General features: G+C 40.9%; 1 protein-coding gene across 1 annotated transcript; it reads right to left on the bottom strand.

Moving 5' to 3' along the window:
- Window positions 1–208: 208 nt before the first annotated feature.
- Window positions 209–12398, bottom strand: gclc (glutamate-cysteine ligase, catalytic subunit). The gene is made up of 16 exons (XM_040001860.1): window positions 11734–12398; window positions 10323–10435; window positions 7397–7579; window positions 7140–7253; window positions 6807–6865; window positions 6459–6595; window positions 6270–6344; window positions 5606–5722; window positions 4328–4466; window positions 4117–4229; window positions 3922–4014; window positions 3716–3820; window positions 3528–3609; window positions 3333–3442; window positions 1553–1673; window positions 209–1453 (listed from the first exon to the last, which is right to left on the bottom strand). Exons 1-16 carry the CDS (start codon window positions 11881–11883, stop codon window positions 1272–1274), a joined length of 1893 nt encoding a protein of 630 aa, XP_039857794.1. The 5' UTR covers window positions 11884–12398; the 3' UTR covers window positions 209–1271.
- Window positions 12399–17475: the final 5077 nt, after the last annotated feature.

Below are 17475 nucleotides of genomic sequence, written 5' to 3'. Positions count from 1 at the left end.
GGTTCAATACCACCATCTTGTGGGTGACAAGGTTCAGGACTTCTACAGCAGAAGGTGACCAAAACAGAAAAAATATTGAAACACGCACTATTCCTTAAAAGGTCAACTCTATAGCCGTTAATAATTCACTGCAAAGTGTAGGTTGGTTCCAAGGCTTCTGCATCATATTTGAGCAAAATGAAATGGGACTCCATTAAATATAAACCCATGAGCTTACTGTTGCACAGATTTATTTTAAAACAGCATCACATTGCAAACAATTGTTTACCACTTGAATGCAACATCAAATTTAAAGGTCCCACTACAACGTCAGCCAGTTCATTCTCATTCCACGGGGGGGAAATCTGATAATGAGGTTTTTGTCAAAGTTGGCGGTGTGTCACATGAGACAGGTCAGTCACATCCAGTCTCTTTTTTTTTTTTTTTTTTTTTTTTAAATTTGCCTCCACATTGCAGGGTTACCACTGCAATGGGATTCACGTCCTCCCAACACAAAAACTGTTTTTAATGCCCGCATATGATCAAGTAGTTTCATTTTAGTGCCTATATGCGACAGAGTACTGATTGGTTCTCACTCAAACACATCCCCCAACCAACAAGTGATAGTAAACAAAACAAAAACAAAATAAAAAAAACAGAAACAAGTGAAAACAAAGTAATCTGAGTGGGGGGGAAAGAAAGTGAACTTCATGCTCTCCAGGCTGACAAACCTGCCCCAGATGTTGTAGATCTCACGGTCCTCTCACATTGAGTACCACCACCAAACAATACATTGTGCGTTACTATGACTGGCAGTCAACGGTATCTGATTTATGACCTCCCCGGGATGAGAACGCATTAGGTCAGCAGAGCAAAGCAAACATGTCATATAAATGTATTTTAAAAAGGCAAAAAGAAAAAGTTGTGTTAATGTTTTAAAGAGCTGAAGTACAGTATTTACAGGAGATTAAAAGCAGACTACTGTACAACTCTTTGCTACATTTACATTCTCACAGATAGGCTTAATTTCCAGATAAAAATAAATACACATCTGATTTCTATTACCCTTTGCATGTCTTATTGCTCATCTATTAAAATAACATTGTAATCATAAAAATCTCATACAGTATATACACACACATATGTCTGAAGCAGGTGCATTTCTTTACATTACACACATGCCGGTTTGCATTCTCATATGATTGGACCTCTTCTGTTCCGAGCCACACTTTTGGTCTTTCTTTACATGCATGTTTGTATCATCTACAATATTTTTTCCCCTCCTCTCTCGTTCACTGGGATCTGTTAACTGGGTTGCCAATGAGCTCAGGGCACTGCTCCTCTCCTTTAGCAATCCTGTCGCACTTTCTGAGCAGGTCGTAGTTGATCTTGTCGGTTATGATGCTGTCCTGCTTGTAGTCGGGGTGCTTCGCGACAAATTCCCTCATCCACTTGGCCATGGTCATCAGTTCACCTATTTAACATCAGGAGAAGTCGTTTAGGGAGCGTTACAAGGAGAAAAATGCTTTTGCTTATGAGACTACTCAGTATTAACCTTTTAATCACACTTTACCTGAGGCACGTTTCTTTATGAGCTTCAGATAATTCAAGATGGTGCACCTGGTGTCCACATCCACCTCCATGTTTTCCAGGTAGCAGTTAAGTATTGGGATAAGCCCTTGAAATACTCCCTCCTGATGATTGAAAAAAAGAAAAGAAAAAAAGATTAAAAAAAACAAAACAAAATGCTGAAGTCTCCTCAGCAAGATAGAAAAAGAAAACTTAAACTACTGCAACTACAAACCCTTCCAGATTATTTCAAGAGATTTAAAAACCGATACCCTTGCGGCCAAAACTTTTAATATTGTAAATGTCTCTCTTTTATTTGTATAACAAAGCTCCTTTAAAATTGGATAACTCAAGTCTGCGGGTTTCATTTCATCTACATGCATCTGCAAACAATGTTTTCTTCACAGGCAGAAATATTGTTCCTCCATCTCCATCCCAGAGTTTGGCTACTAAAATACATCTGCATGTTAATTTTAATCAATACGATGATAACTGAGGGCAGCTTTATTGGGGCGACCGTGGCTCAGGGGGTTGGGAAGCGTATCTGTAACCGGAAGGTCGCCGGTTCGATCCCCGGGCTCTCTGTCCTGGTCGTTGTGTCCTTGGGCAAGACACTTTACCCTACCGCCCACTGGTGTTGGCCAGAGGGGCTGATGGCGCAATATGGCAGCCTCGCTTCTGTCAGTCTGCCCCAGGGCAGCTGTGGCTACAACTGTAGCTGCCTCCACCAGTGTGTGAATGCGAGAGTGAATGAATAGTGGCATTGTAAAGCGCTTTGGGTGCCTTGAAAAGCGCTATATAAATCCAATCCATTATTATTATTATCACTTGTATAGTGCTCCATCCAAAAGCTGGTTCATGAATAATGACAACTTATAGTTGAGAACATCATCAGGGTTTTAAAATCAATAAAATTCAACTCTGTTCAATTCATTTTTATTTGTGTAACAGTCAAATCAGTGCTCTGTATACTCTAAGGTAAAGACCCTATCAGAAAGAATACCCCAATAATCCTCTAGCACTTGGCGACAGTGGGAAGGAAAAACTCCCTTTAACAGGAAAAAACCCCCTCTGGCAAGACCAGGTCATGGAAGGGACAGACATCTGCCATGACCAGACCAAGGTGAGGGGAAAGAAGAGAAAAGGAGAGCAGACGGGAGTGTACATCTGCTTCTGCCAAAGATTTCTTATGTTAAAAGATTCCCAACACACCACTGCCAACTGCTGCTGGATGAAGATCGTTAGGTTTCTATTTGTTATATTGCATGGCCTGACAATATTAAGTGCCTTGCAATAACTGCTATTGGAGTTTGGCATCATAAATCTAGGAATCCCTTTTCTAATCTTCTGAATCAATTTCTCAGGGAAATGGCTAATTTACTGGGTTTGTTGTTGAAGCAGTGGTTATCGAAGCAAAAATGAACTCTTCTCTCTGCAGGTCCTCATTTTTGTCTAGAGATACAATCCCCCCCAGCTCAGTCACGGTCTGATGAAAGTCAGTTGTCGTCTAATGCATTTTTGCTCTTCACAGCAACGGTTAACCTGCATGCAACTAATGCCTCAAATGTGACTGGCCTATACTTGCACAACAAGTATAAATCTGTCATTACAGACTGAAAACAGGATTAAAAAAAAAAAAAGTTAAAAATAAAAAGAAAGAAGGGATCGTGACTTAAAAAAGGTGAACTGAAATAAAATGACAGATACGGTCGTTCAACATCATTTTCCTATTGAGTCATTACTACCAGCATAGCTCAAACGTCATGCGCAGGAGAATAACTCACCTTTCCATTGATGATTGTGTCAATGCTCATCAGTGTGTACTCCTCATTGGCACCATCAGACTCCAAGCCGTTTTGAGCAGACGCGGTGCCATCGAGCACCGGGTTGCAGCCTGCAAAATAAATATATTAGCTGCTTCAGTCTGAGGCCTTGAGAACAAGCGCCGATCCAAAGATAAACTGGTTTTTTTTAAGCACCTTTAAAGATGTCCTTGCGGAAGTAAAACATGCCTTCCTGGACAGCGTTTCTCTTCTGCGCGACCTTCATGTTTTCATCCACCTAATAAAAGACACTTCCTGCATCAGACCACTGTGTACAAAAATTCACAGCCCTACTCACCGGTTAATTTCCTTTTTTAGAAAAAGAACTGTGGGGTTGTTATCACCTTTGACAGCGGGATTATGAAGTCCAGTTTGTAGGACAGGATCACACGGGTCAGCAGGACCACAAACACCACATATGCAGCGTTTTCAAAGTCAGTGAGCTGCACCTGGAAAGAAAGGGCAAAAAAAATAAAATAATAAGACAACTCACCACATCACTGAATTTGAAAGCAGATTACAACAAAACAGTCAAAGAGGTGGGCAGTACCTCCATGGGGCGGAACTCGACTCTCCAGCCGATATCAGAGTTTGGAGGGGGAGGTTTGAACCTCATCGTCTGCCAGTTGGTTGATTGGAGGTTCTGCAAGAAGTCTGAATGAATATTCGTGTACACTGCAGCCATGTGTATACTGCATTTTTACATGCAGGTGGCCCTCTTCTAAAAAATCATTTAAATTCTCACCTCAAAGTGATCGGACTCGTTCTCATCATCCAAGTGTATTTTCTCCTCAAAGACAGAGAGTGGGTCTCGTATAAAAAGATGCGCTATGTGCTGGGCCAGGAGCTTGTCGATGCCTATTCACACAGAATGCATTATTCATTTCATTACTGCGCGATCATCTCGTTTAGAATTTCCCCTGTGGCTAAAACGTTTGTATTTTCAGAATCAGTACCTGCACTCAGCAGCTGCTTGTAGATCTCCTCGTCTATCGTCAAATCAATGTCATTGTACTTTTCCCCACAGCAGGACAGGTAGCTGTCAATGGAATCATACCTCGACTTGAAGATCCTGTATTTGTTGTTTTTTAAAGGCTGCAAGGAAAGAAAAACATTTCGTTACTGCTTCACTTTCACTTCAACAAACTATAATGAAAAGTAACTTAGTAAAGAAAATAAAAAGTTGGCTCTTTACAAGGTTAGATGAGAAGCATCATAAGCATAAGAAAAAGGGGAAAAAAGAGCAGTTAGTAAAGTAGTAGTCGATGACAAGAAATTTACGGCAGAAGTTTGTGTTTGACTAAAACCTATTTTAAATCCACTACTGCCACTTGATAGGACTCAGCACAACACTCAAACTGCATAGACCATCAGTGGTCCTCTGGCCATTTTACTATACAGATTTATCATTTAAGTTACAACAGCCATCATTACAAATTATTTTTAAACACATGTAAGAAAGTCTGTATAATCTGAAATCTGAGCATACTCAGTCACTGCAGTGGTTATAATACAACTTCCAGTGTTTTGTTCCTTGCACCTTTATGCAAAAGCATTATGCAAAAGCAGAAATGCATCTTAGTTTGGCCTCTACACACAGATGTGACACTGCACTTCATTATAGGAGGAACGACGAGAGATTAGTTTCCAGGAAGCATGAAAGCACATGATGCAACACATGACTGACATAAACTTTACAAATAAAAGGGTCAAGCCATGATGTAGAGCGCCTACTGTCACTACTGACACCGGCTGGACTAGAAATACTAGAAATACAGTGAGTAAATAAAGCTACTCACTTTCATTTGAGGTTTTTAAATCTGATCAGTACACTGAACTAAAATGACGGCCTGAACTGGGTTTTCTGAGCTCAGCTCATCTGGCATCATCAAGCATGAAAAGGTTATGCTGACCTGCAGCTCACGCACTCTTTGCAGTTGGTTTCACAGTCTCATATCATATTAAACTGCTTGAAAGCACTGTCAGCAAACTGCACTCAAAAGAAAAAAAACATTCAAACTTTGTTGGGAAATCTCCCCAGTAACTTAGTTTCACCATTGCACTCGGGTTACTTCCGTGGATCTCAAGGGCTAATGACTTTAAATGTCAGAAACAGGAACACAAAAAGCCCCTTTTAAATCCAACAACTCACCAGAAGTCTGCCTCTACAAATGAATAAAACACATTTATAAAGTCATGGCTACTCCTGGCTGTTTTCAGGTCCACCTGCTCACCTTTAGCCCGCGCTCCTCCTGCGTCCTGTCGTCCACCGAAGCAGAAATAACTCCCCAGCGACAGTCGATGTCTGACACATGGCCTCTGTAGAAGGGTGAGGCTGCACTCAGTGCCATCTGGTAAAGAGTGAAAACTCTCTTTAGTGCGTTTAAAGGAAATGTGGGTTCAAATAAATAAAATCGATGCAAATTTGTTAAAAAAACAAACAAAAACAAAACAACCAAACAAAAAACGAGCAACCTACTTAAATAGCTGTTAAGAACCCAACAGCGTTTCAGAGCTTCTAACAAATCAAATGAATGCATATCAAAGAGGTGACGTGGACTGCATCAACAAAATACCAAAAATTTGCATAAATATGTATTTATAACACTTGGTTTGTTTGCAGGTTTTACTATTTGCATTCCCCTGCATGGAGCGTGCATCTACTGTAGAGCCACAGACAGTGTTTATTTACAGCATCCATTATGTCAGTGTGGTCTGTTTTTGGCTTCTTAGACATCACATCTACTATAGCACAGCAAAAACTGCAGGTTCTAAAGCTGCTACAGCATCAAGCGCATAAATAGCTTGATAAGCAGTTGAAACAGTCCTGCTGAGAATGAGGTCAGTTACGGAAACATAATATATGACAGGAAGCAAGTGTTTTGTTTATCCACTCACCACAATGGGGCAGAATGTTGCTAGTTGGTCATAAAGATACCTTGCCTCATCAATGCTGCAAGCCTGGAATGTCACCTGCAAAAGCATCGTAAAAATAGGATGAAGTACACTTATAAGTTACTTATTAGGAATGTGAAGCTGACTAAGACAACCAGACGTGGCACGCTGCTCGGTCAGTTCATTCACTACCTGCAGACAGCAGTTGCCCATGCCGAAGCCCATGGCATCCATGTAGATATGGTCAGGCAGAGCCGCCCTCGCCGCTTCGCCATCATCCTCAGGAAACTCTTCCACAAACGGAGATGGAGTGCACTTGTCTTTGAAAACTAAAGAAATTTGGTCACATGCATTTATTCCACAATGTCTTAAAGGCAAATGAACCACATAAAACCCCCCAAAAAACTTTAACTCCATTTACAGTAGCTTACAGATTCCACATTACAGATGTGTTCGACTCTGACCACATCTACAGGTCGCAATTGTTGCTTATCACAAAAAACAATAATATAAAAATATCCTCAATTCAGTCAGACTTACTTGGCACATTTATTACAACTTTTTCTCCCCTTCTGTGACGTATGTTTCTGGTTAGAGTGCTGAAAAAAACCCCATAAAAAATGCAAGTAAAATGTATTTATTTATACAGCACTTTTCACAGATTCAAAAAAAAAATAAAAAAAAATAAAGTGCTACACAATAAAAACACAAGAAGCAAACGTATGACATCACAATCTAAAACGTAATAAAAATCACACGTAACCCTGCAGATATTTCCTGTCCATCAGTTTCTGATCCAGTTTGCTCAACTAACTCCAAAATTTCTAATTAAACACATCTAAACTGTACTGACATTACAACCATGAAGCCTACCTGAATCTCGGGTGTCTGTTGATGGCTTCATCGGGGAAAAACAGCGACTTGGACACTCCTGTTTCAACAGGAGTTGGTCGGTACTCTGGTTTGGTGAAACCCGGGCAGCCTAACCTGAATAAAACCATCACATAACGCAACATTAAAAAGCTGCGGCTGACATTTATTAGAACAATCCCACATCAGCTTATAGATTCACATTTGTATTGACTTCCTTTATGAGGGTAAAAACCTCTGATCAGTATAAACTGAAGCACCTTGGAAATGCGGTGACGGTGCAGAGAGTTTCTTTTGGGGTCAGGACAGATGACGCCTCGCGCCGCCTCTTCCTCATGTTGCCCTCAACAGTGTTGAACTCTGACATTGTCCCGCCGTATGGCTGACCTGGAGTTCCCTCGATCATGTAGCTACCATACTCTGGTCTCCACAGTGTGGGGTGACTGCAAAAAACACACAAAGTGTATTATTAAGTTACAACACTTAGAGGTCAGGCTGGAAAAAAGGCCCCTGGTTTCAGTATCACGATGACCTTTCTGATTAAATAAACGGACCGCTCTCCCTTTATCATACGTCGGGCGTAATCCTGGCGGGGGCAAATGAACGCGACACATTTGTGCTTCTGAGCCTGCTCTTTGGTGTGTGCGACAGAGGGGCAGTAATGAGGAATGCATCGGCTCTACTATTCCCACTGTCACTGGTATTTCCCCTGGGTGAAGTTGGCTACACAGATTTAGACCGACGTCATGGGCTGCAAGCAAACATAACACTCAGGAGCCTGTACAAACACATTTACAGCGACTGCAGAGATGGCACTACAGATTAGACATGCAAACAGTATTCCCAGGAGGAGCTCATCAGGGGGGAAATACCTTGGCATCACCTTGGAGATGTCAGTCAGTCATCAGCAAAACTTTTGTAACCGATTAATTTCCGCGTCACATATTTTTAAAGCCACCTAAACGACGCTAAAAAAAGGGCACATTACAGAAACAAAAGGGACTCACTGTGCTGTACATTTTTTGTTTTAACAAGTGTGCTACGCACCCTTTTCTTGTGCTGCAATATTAATTGAACTATTGAGCAGAAAGACTGGAAGAGTCAAGCTTTGGTACCATGTGCAGGGAGCCTGTGGGGCTGTGCCAAAATCAAACAGAATAACTCAAAGCTCTGAGTCGGGGAGATGTGTCTCTTCCAGTTAACTGCTTGTGCAAAGACAATGTGATCAACAGAGAGTCTCTGTGCATGTTCTGTATGGACACTTTTTTTTTTTTTTATAACCTTAGGTAAAAAAATTCTGATGAGATAAAACAAGACAACCATGTTTGACTGTTTAAGACTGTAGTTTTTAAAGTGTATAGTAAAAAAAGTTAATCTGAGATCATATTAATAAAAAAATAACTACTGATCTCAGGAGCGTTTCACAGCAAAAATACTCAAAAGATTTCTGTTAATGGCACCAACTTGTGTGATTTGAGGAAAAACAAAAACAAACAAATACTCAAATACAGTGAATGGAAACAGCTGATTGAGAGTGAAAATCCAGCAGCCTGTATGATGTGAGAAACAGGATGAGACAGGAGGATCTGACTCCTGCACACTCAGAATGGGACATTCAACTCAACTGCACTTCTCAGGTGGTTTTGTTTTAAGTGTGTGTATATATGTAAATAAAAAACATGTTAAAAATGTTTAGCATTTTATTTTTGCTGGAATAAACTGCCACAGAACTCTGTTGAACATTGCAACAGAGTCATATACTAACACACACCTGAAACTAAATGTTCTGCAACAGCTGGAGGAATAGGGAGCTGTAATTTCTAATGCATAAGACCTCCAATGAACAGCTATAGCATCTGTTACTTTAAGTCACATTGATGCATATCAAAAAGAAGTGTTTTCTCTTAACTGCTGCACTTCCAATTTAAGTTATAAAAAAAAAAAAAAGCCACCATGCACCAACTCAGGAGCTTTCACTGAGGCTGATAACAAAACAAATACAAAAAGAAAGTGTCCGCCTGTGATGCATGCCGATTTAACCTTTATACAGCATCTCATCTCATCTCACTCATCTTCTTATTATCCCACTGTGTCATAAGCAAAGCAAGATCCGCCATTAATCTCTCATCTTACATTTATTCAAAACAAACCGACAGCCTTTTTGTCACAGCTCCTGACATTTGAGGTGTGGCATTTAGGGCTGCACGATTTTGCATAAAATGAGAATCACGATTTTTTTTTGCTTAGAATTGAGATCACGATTCTCTCACGATTTTCTTTTCCAATATAAATATTTATTGCGCTTATTAACTGCTCATCGACTTCGTAACAGTTGAGACAGAACATAAAAACAATAAATAAACATAACAAAACAACAAATGTCTCACATTTTGTCGTTGAAGCAAAATGTTGTACTGCTTGTAATTCCACCTCCACCGTTGCTCGACACTGCGTGTATAGAGCAGGTAGTGCAACATTTGAAAAATAGTTGCGGGATGGCACTGTGTAGCATTTGTCTAGGGTGTTGATAATTTTCATAAATTCCTCGCTTTGCACAGTGTTGATGGAAGCAATATCTTTGGTCAGGTGATAAGTGATAGCCTCTGTAATTTCTTTGTGCCTGTGGGAGTTCGACGGGTATGGGGAAGCGCTGTATAAGGTTCATGCTGGACGGATTTTCTCCTGTCACTTTCTTGGCCTCTCCATTGTTTTTTCCCTGCCAGCTGGCTTCTGTATCGCGTGGTATAAGGCTCCACCCTTGTCAGTTGCTGAGCAGGAAGAGTGAGCGCTTGTTTTCATGCAGATTATGTCCCGGATCAAAATGCGGTACAATCGTTATTTTTTTTTCTTTATTTAAAAAATCGTTGTCATTTGGAAATGAGATCGCACATAAGTATGAATTGAGATCGCGATTTTCTAACGATTAATTGTGCAGCCCTAGTGGCATTTATTCAAATGTTATTCATATTCTAGTTTTGTGTGTTGCCATTTCAGTGCAACAACAGTGTCTCCATAGTGTAGTGGTTTACACATTCGCCTAACAAGTAAAAGATCCCCAGTTTAATATTGGGAGGAGACACAAAGGAGAAAACGACACCAGCCAAGTAAATTATGAGCATCTTTCATATTTTAGTAGCATATGCAACTGAACGAACACACACACACACACTGTTACAGTGTACCTACTTGGGGTTTATGTTTTCTCCCTGGTCCTGCAGAGTTGCTAAAACATCTCCACCATTCAGGACGAGGCGAACCTTCTCATCCTTGTCGTCAAACTCCACCAACATGTATTCAACCTAAAAGCAAAACGATCAAAGACAGAATTAGACAAATACTGTATTTAAAGTACTTGCCTGATTTTTTTTTTTTTTTTTTAAATAAACACCAGACTTTCCATCGGCGCTATAGACGCCATCACATCAATTCCAGTTCATCAGTTACGTTTCCTTGACTTTTGACTCTGCTACCCTGTAATCCCCTGTCTGAAAGAGGGATTAATCTATAACAACAGCATTCCACATGGTTTGAAATCAAAATACTTTGTTCAAGCTGTACAGATTTTTGTGGCCGGTGACGGATGAAGAGATGTGAAGTTTTGAATGAAAATGTAAGAGAAAACCACAGCGAGCAACAGAGAAACCCACATACATTGCATAGTAGCCATTAAGTTACCATCCACACAGTAACGAGTGTCCTCATGTGGTAGCAGGCATGCCAGCAGTGTAAGCAGTAAGGGAAAATAAATGAGTGTTGGACCACCACCAGTGACAAAGCTAGACTTCTGTTTTGTCATGTTTTTTTGCTCATGGCTCTCTTCAACTCTTATTCAACGCTCCCCAACACCTGACTTAAAAGTCAAAACTGGCTCCATGGTTACGGCCTTGTCATGTCAATAAATGCAAACATTCTGGGAATTACATTGCTTCACATATTGCAAGGAGGCCAAACTAGTTTTACATCGAGGGCCATATACAGCTGCCTGAGCGGTTGGTGCAAAGGAGCACAATTTCAACAAGCACATCTCGGTTTTTCTACACGATAAAGAAATGGCTAAAATTGCTGCCCAGACTGTCCCGTAATTATAAAGCAAGAAACTTCTTTTAATTTACAGAAAATGTCCTGCTTTATTTATTTTATGGTGGACACATGAAAAACTGAAAATTCTATATCAGACGAACACGAACTTTTCTGTCATTTAATTGTTTATCTATTACTTAATTACTTGTGTGTAGGCAGAGTAGGGCAAGCTGTAATATATGTAAAAATACAGTTAAAAGTCCAAAACTTATGCCTTCCTTTGAAATTTTCCAAATATGGCCAGAGGGTCGGATGGGAGTCTTTGCCTGGCCAATTCTGGAACCCGGGCCTTATGTTTGCCACCGTTGGTATACAGTATCAAAGAGCTGCAGGATTTGTTGCAGTTACATGTGTATGTGCTGCAGTCGGTCAAGGTGCGCACACACACACACTTAATTAGTCTCTATCAACACAGGACCACTGTTGCATCATGCCCAGCCGCATTACTAATAGACTAAAAGCATTAACAGACAACACCAGCATTAATATGGTGTTGTCTGTTAATGCAACACCTTACCTCATCGCCCCACTTTAGCACATCTTTCTGACGATCCTTCAGTTTGTTGTAGATGTTGAGAAACTGGATGATACCGTGTTTTCTAATGTGGTCAGCATACTTTCGGGTTTCTTCCCAATTCAGCGGAGATCCCTGTGACAGTAGACCCATCGCACACGCTGACTGCAGGTATAAAGTGACCGCTGTTCGGCTCTTGCTGCCTGGTTTCTATTTAAACGGCACGCCGGGCAATAGCTAGCTAGCTCGTCTGTCCAGGTGGGAGAGCTCGCATGAAGCGTCGGTTAAAACAAGCGGCAGAGTATGGAGGGTTTTCAGCAGAGCCGCGGGCTGAATGAAGGATCTCTTGGGGTTTCTAAGCAACAACGTGCCCTGTCGGTAACCTCAGCTGGACGTCCAAAAGAAACAGGCCCCTGCTCATCACTTGCTAATGCCTCGTTAGCTCGGTACCGTGAGTTAATAACTCCGCACCCGCTGCTAAACGGACGACTTAGTCAGTGCCTGGTGACACCAGCTCGGTAAACAGCCACGGACTGAAGCCAGTAAAAGCGCAGCTATATGGGGGAGAATGACAGCGACGTGCGCCGGTAGAGAAGTCGGTGTTTCGGAACCACTCTGCCGCACGCAGTCACTCAGTGTTGTTCATATGAACGCCCTCCTACTTCAACACACGTGACATCTTCAGGCGGAGCGTAGCGTGGAGTTGCGTCACTATGACTCAGCAATCTTCGCTTCGAGTCTCCGCCCACTAAGCCGTCAATCATAGCGAGCACCAAGGCACGTTCAAGAGCGCTGGAAAAGCGAGATGCCGTAGATATAACATTCGTCCATATTACAGTTTTTCGCAAATGCTAAAACAGATTTCACAAACGTTTTCACCATGTTCCCCAATGTCTAAACACAACACCCTTTTCTAAAGCTACATAAACACAACCACACCTTCCCACTGCAAAACTCAAACTTTCACACCAAAAGAGCAGCTTGAAGCTTTCAAAAATGTAAACACTATACACATCATTACACATTACAGCAAAACAATTGAAAACACAATGCTCAATTTGTGAGAAGGTTCTTTGTTTCATAACTGCCAATGCATATTTTTATAAACCATACAGTAACGGGTCGTCGTAGATCTCTGCAGAGGATTAGGCATTTAGATTTGTGGGTTTCATATGAAGATAAGATAAGTTAAAACTTTATTAATCCCTCAGGTGGGTTCCTCTGGGAAATTCGGTTTCCAAAAGCACAGCACCGACAGAAGTTACATACACACACACACACACACACACACACACACACACACACACACACACACACACACACACACACACACACACACGAAGGGGATAAATAGAATAAATAGGAATAAAAATAAAAATACAAGTGAATTGCACATTTCAAGTATTGAGGTCTATTGCACCATTGACTATTAACAAAAGTATTGCACAAAAGGTATTGCACAGTGAAGTGAAGAGGCACTACAGCTTAGTTGTTCCCCCCTCCTTTGTCCTCCTGTTTCCCCTCCAGAGAGGAGTTAAACAGTCTGATGGCGTGTGGGACAAAGGAGTTTTTAAGTCTGTTAGTTCTTGTCTTGGGGAGAAGCAACCTGTCACTGAACAGACTCTTCTGGTTGTTTATGGCCGTGTGCAGAGGATGCCCAGCATTGTTCATAATGTCCAGCAGTTTTTTTAGTGTCCTTTTCTCTTCCACTGTCACCAGAGTGTCCAGCTTCATGCCGACCACAGAGCTAGCCTTCCTGATCAGTTTCTCCAGCCTGGATGAGTCCTTCTTTTCTGTGCTGCTCCCCCAGCACAGAAAAGTACTCCAGCAACCACTGACTGGTAAAACATCCTCAGGAGCTTCCTGCAGATGTTAAAAGACCTCAGCCTCCTGAGGAAGTACAGTCGGCTTTGGGCTTTTTTATACAGGTGCTCTGTGTTGCATGACCAGTCCAGTTTATTGTCCACCCACAGCCCAAGGTACTTGTTGACCACCTCCTCTATCTGAACCGGCAGGGGACCTTCTCTGGACCTCCCGAAGTCCACAACCAGTTCCTTAGTCTTTGAGGTGTTGAGTTGCAGGTGGTTTGTGTAAAGAGTATAAATCTATAGAAAATCCTGCATGTACGTACACTACTGTAACACAACTCAATGCAAAAACAGAATCTATTGCACACAACAGTACTCCTGAAAACATGATCATAGTGTGAAGTTTTTTGTTTTGTTTTTTTTTAATTTATTTACATTATTCACACCACAATCACTGTGCAGGATCATGTCACTGAGCTGCATCGGGCCACATCACCTCATCCACATCGCAGGCTATATTGTCTCTTGCCAGACACCGCGGGAAAAAACGCTCTGGAATGGCGAATCCATCCTTGGGAGGCCTCCGCTGGGATGTCAACACAGGCCAGCTCCATTGCCCTTAGGATGTTCTCTCTTGTGTATGGTTGTCTGTCATAAACCTTCCATCTCCACGATGAGAAGAACTCCTCTATAGGGTTCAGGAAAGGGGAGTAGGGTAGCAGACAGATGTTTAAAAAGTGGTCACTGTTGGTGGTGAACCACTGTCTGATTTAGTTTGTTCTGTGGAAGCAGACATTGTCCCAAATGATCACATAAATGTGATGTGCGGGCCCAGGATGGTGTTGTTGGCGGTCCAGGAGGATGTCTTTTAGCTCCTCTAGGAAGAGGAGGAGACGTTGGGTGTTGTAAGACCCAAGGACAGCATGCCGGTGGACAAGCCCCTCCGAACCCATGGCCGCACAAAGGGTAATATTACCCCCCCCGTTGCCAGGGACCTCAGTGATGGCTCTTTGGCCAATGATGTTACGGCCTCTTTGCCTTCGTTTCTGCAGGCTGAAACCAGCCTCATCCAGGAAGAGTTACTCATGAGGTCTGGCTATCGTTTCCAACTGTAATATCCTCTGTGAAAATGAGGAAGTGCACAGGTGTTCAGAACGACAGTCAATCAGCTAGCACAGTATTGTCCAGAAGTAATGTAGGCCACTGAGCAGCACAGTATGTCCATTAACTGTACTGTGAACATGGATGTATACTTACTTGCACATACTCGTAACGTAGGTCTTTGTGTCACGCAGAGTTGCGCTCAAAGGGAACCCTATAGACCCGTTTCATCCGCGTCTTATTGCGCCGGAGAACTCGGTCTATTGTAGCCAAGCTGACATCGTCAATGCTCTCAAAGTTGACATTATTGGCAATGACTTTGTCTCTGATCTCCCGGAGTCTGATGAGGTTGTTCCCAGAACCATATCCACAATGAGGGTTTCTTGTGCCGCTGTAAATATGGCAACCCTCCCACCTCTATGTGGCGTTCTTTCAACTCTAAAGAAAGAAACATGTGTTACAATACAGTCACAATTGATATGAAACCAATAGATTACTTTCACAGGTTTGTAAAACTGTATTGTGACAAAGAAAGCAATCAAGTACAATACCTGTTGTGTTGTCTGACTGCCCTGATAATGGTGAACCTACTCAGGTTTGTGTAATGAATGACGCCAGGTGTGTTCATTGTGTTCAAATATTGCTGACTGTGGCAAGCATGTTGCATCACATGAGCTTTCATTTGAGAATATGAGCAGAGTTCTTTTGCAACTTGTGATTTAGCAAGGAAAGATGTGTTTAGATTTATGACAACGGAGGATTGTGTTCTGTGAATTGTGTCTTCATGTGTTTATGATATTGGTAAATGATGGCTAGATTTAGTAAATGTGTTTAGACAACTGGTCATTTGGTTTAGAGGATTGGCTTTTGTGTTTTAGCATTTGAGAAAAACTGTAAAATACTTTAATAATTTAAAAATTATTTTTTATTTCTAATTTTAAGATTTTATTTTAGTTTCATTTAAAAGAAAAACAAGCTACACAAAGAAGAAGAAAAAAATACCATGACAGTGAGCAACACCAAAATAATCAATAAACTTATTTAAGAAGGTCTATTTTTTTCTATAGGGTCATCGGCGAGGCTCCACAGGCAACATCTTTCATCCTCTGTGTTTCTAGCCAGGAACAGATTTAGCCACAGTCTATAAATGGTAAAATGATAATGGAAAAATGGGGCACTGAACTTCAAAGAGAGTGAGTCCTTCCTTCCTGTGGAAATCAAGTTAAGCTATTGAATTACTGTTATTGTTGTTTAATTTAAATTTAATTATCTATTCGCGTTTACTCTCGAGCAACTGTTAAAAACAATTGACTATAGGGAAATCGCTCATATTCTCTTTACATTGACCTTTTCTAACGCAGATTACTGTTTGCCATTGTCTTTTCCATAATTATGAACTGATTATTTTGGTAAGACCAGAATCCACGCCAACTTAGGTTAACCTGCTGTATGGCAAAGTATTAAACATTCACTTTAGGCTTAATTATCAAAACTGGTATTATGTGACTTTCTGTCTTGACAAATAAATAATGAACATATACATTTACATGGAAGATTTGGTTTATTCTTATATGAAAAAAGAGGGTTATTACATTAAGAACAATGACTATTAAAGACAAAATATCATTTTGCCAGAGTAAATGTGCCTCCTTGTATACACAGAACACAAAATAAAAACACTGTTGTTTATCTGACATAAGGCAAGCTTTTCGTTTCTTTAGTTTTTTGGTTTCATGTTCATTTGGAGTTTTCTGATTATTGGCTCCCTCTTTGTTTTTGTTTTTCAAAGTAAAGAATAGCATGAGGAAGACTACGGAAGACAAAATCAAAAGCAGCCATGTCCTGTTTGTTTTTGCAGGGTAACTTATTTACCCTTAGTTTCCACAGCACTAAAATGAACGAGTCATGTTTAGGGTAGAGTGTTCATACTAAGGCAAATTTGCAAAAGTAAATGTAATAATGATACAGCACTCTCGTGAGAGGGCGAGGATAGGCCTATTGTATATGAGCATGAGTTGACAAAATAGCTTGTAGGGTTATTACACTCATAGCCAAATAAGGATTTAAGGATGTGGTTTAACCAAACACAATCGACTGCTCGGGTCACACCCCCTCTGTGTGGATAAAACCTGCACAGTCACTTAGAGGCAATCACTACAAGCGATGTCACTGTCGATGTAATGTTTTTGCCCAAATATTAAGAGTTTCTTAAGTTTTTTTCACAAATATATAGTAAAATAAATTTGTGAGACTCGGTTTACAGCTTGTTTAAATACATGTGGGTTGCTTAACACATTCTCCACGTGTATGGTTACATACTTATATAATAATTATTTTGTCTAGTTTGTTATATTAATTACTTGTTTCTTTTTTTTTTTGAGTGTCTGGAAAGCAAAAAGGTGTGGCAAAGGCTGGAGGATTGTGAAGTACTGCAGCTAGATTATAAAGATTAGATTATTAAACCAAAGCATGTGCTGCCACTGTATGGGGTTTAAAGAGGTTAGGAGAGGGTGGAGAGCTCCCACTGCCCCCCCCCAAGAGCACAAGGCAACGTTAAAAACAACCATTCAGACTTTCTGTTTGAATTGCTGTTGTCTTCAGGCAGAAGTTTTAGGACATCAAAAATAAGGACAAACATATTATAGATAAGTTTCAAAAAACCACTAAACCACTTCAGTTACACTAAACTCTGCTGGAGAATGACTCATGTGATCAATGGTCAGGGAGACTTTCACTGTATATTGTTTTCCGTGTATGTGCAGAGATTCAAAATGATGTGTCAAAGACATTGCAAACATCATGGGACCTATAAAGACTGAATTAAGACCAGAAACAA

This window comes from Simochromis diagramma, unplaced genomic scaffold, assembly GCF_900408965.1.
Source record: "Simochromis diagramma unplaced genomic scaffold, fSimDia1.1 OVJJ01000421.1, whole genome shotgun sequence".
Lineage (NCBI taxonomy): Eukaryota > Metazoa > Chordata > Actinopteri > Cichliformes > Cichlidae > Simochromis > Simochromis diagramma.
This window is presented reverse-complemented; position numbering and strand designations above follow the sequence as displayed.